The 956-nt window shown below is 66.6% G+C and overlaps 1 protein-coding gene across 1 annotated transcript in view; it reads right to left on the bottom strand.

The window, feature by feature from the left end:
* The window catches only part of LOC113961926 (basic proline-rich protein-like), a gene marked incomplete at both ends in the record, with an annotated part of 4,559 nt that extends 3,891 nt beyond the window's left edge, over positions 1 to 668 (bottom strand). The window contains one exon of the mRNA XM_027672633.1: positions 564 to 668. Coding sequence (XP_027528434.1) covers positions 564 to 668 — 105 coding nt within the window. The remainder of the gene's footprint in view (positions 1 to 563) is intronic.
* Between the last annotated feature and the right edge of the window lie 288 nt (positions 669 to 956).

The following is a 956-nucleotide window of genomic DNA, read 5'->3' as shown; positions in this document are numbered from 1 at the left end:
GCTCTACGCGCGCAGACGGGGCTCCCGGCCCCGACGCCTCTGGTCTGGGAGGAATGCTCGATCGTATCCGAGTTTGGACCCCGGTCATCGTGCTGGCCTGCGAACGACGGTCCTTTTTGACCAGAAGGAGGGGCCTGACCCTCTGGCTCTCGCCTGCCCTTTGTGCACCTCGCTCGGCTCTACGCGCGCAGACGGGGCTCCCGACCTGGGGCCTCCAGTCTGGGAGGATTGCTCGACCGTATCCGATTTTGGCCTTCAGGCAGCCCAGGGAGGCCAGGACGCCTGCCCGCGAATGACGGCCCATTTTGCCCAGAAGGAGGGGCCTGACCCTCTGGCTCTCGCCTGCCCTTTGTGCGCCTCGCTTGGCTCTATGCGCCCAGCCGGGGCTCGCGGGCCCTGCACCTCCGGTCTGGGAGGAATCCTCGACCGTATGCGATTTTGGACCTCAGCCAGCCCCGGGCTGCCAAAGGGGCCTGCCCGGAAACGATGGTCTTTTTTGCCCAGAAGGAGGAGCCTGACCCTCCGGCTCTCGCCTGACCTTTGTGCGCCTCGCTCGGCTCTACGCTTGCAGACGGAGTTCCCGGCCCCGTCGCCTCCGGTCTGGGGGGAATCCTCGACCGTATCTGATTTTGGACACTGGTCGGCGCGCCGGTCAGCGAACGACGGCCCTTTTTGCCCAGAAGGAGGGGTCTGACCCTCCGGATCTCGCCTGCTCTTTTTGCGCCTCGCTCGACTCTACGCACGCAGACGGGGCTCCCGGTCCCGGCACCTCCGGTCTTGGAGGAATCCTCAACCGTATGCAATTATAGCCCCCGGACGACTGGCGCACTGCCCCGCGAACGACGGCCCTTTTTGCCCAGAAGGAGGGGCCTGACCCTCCGGCTCTCGCCTGCCCTTTGTGCGCGTCGCTCGGCTCTACGCGCGCAGCTGGGGCTCCCGCATCCCTCGCCTCCGGT

Source organism: Neopelma chrysocephalum, unplaced genomic scaffold, assembly GCF_003984885.1.
Source record: "Neopelma chrysocephalum unplaced genomic scaffold, ASM398488v2 Primary Assembly neopelma1_97495, whole genome shotgun sequence".
Lineage (NCBI taxonomy): Eukaryota > Metazoa > Chordata > Aves > Passeriformes > Pipridae > Neopelma > Neopelma chrysocephalum.
Note: the sequence above shows the minus strand (reverse complement) of the source record. Positions and strands in the feature narration are given on the sequence as shown.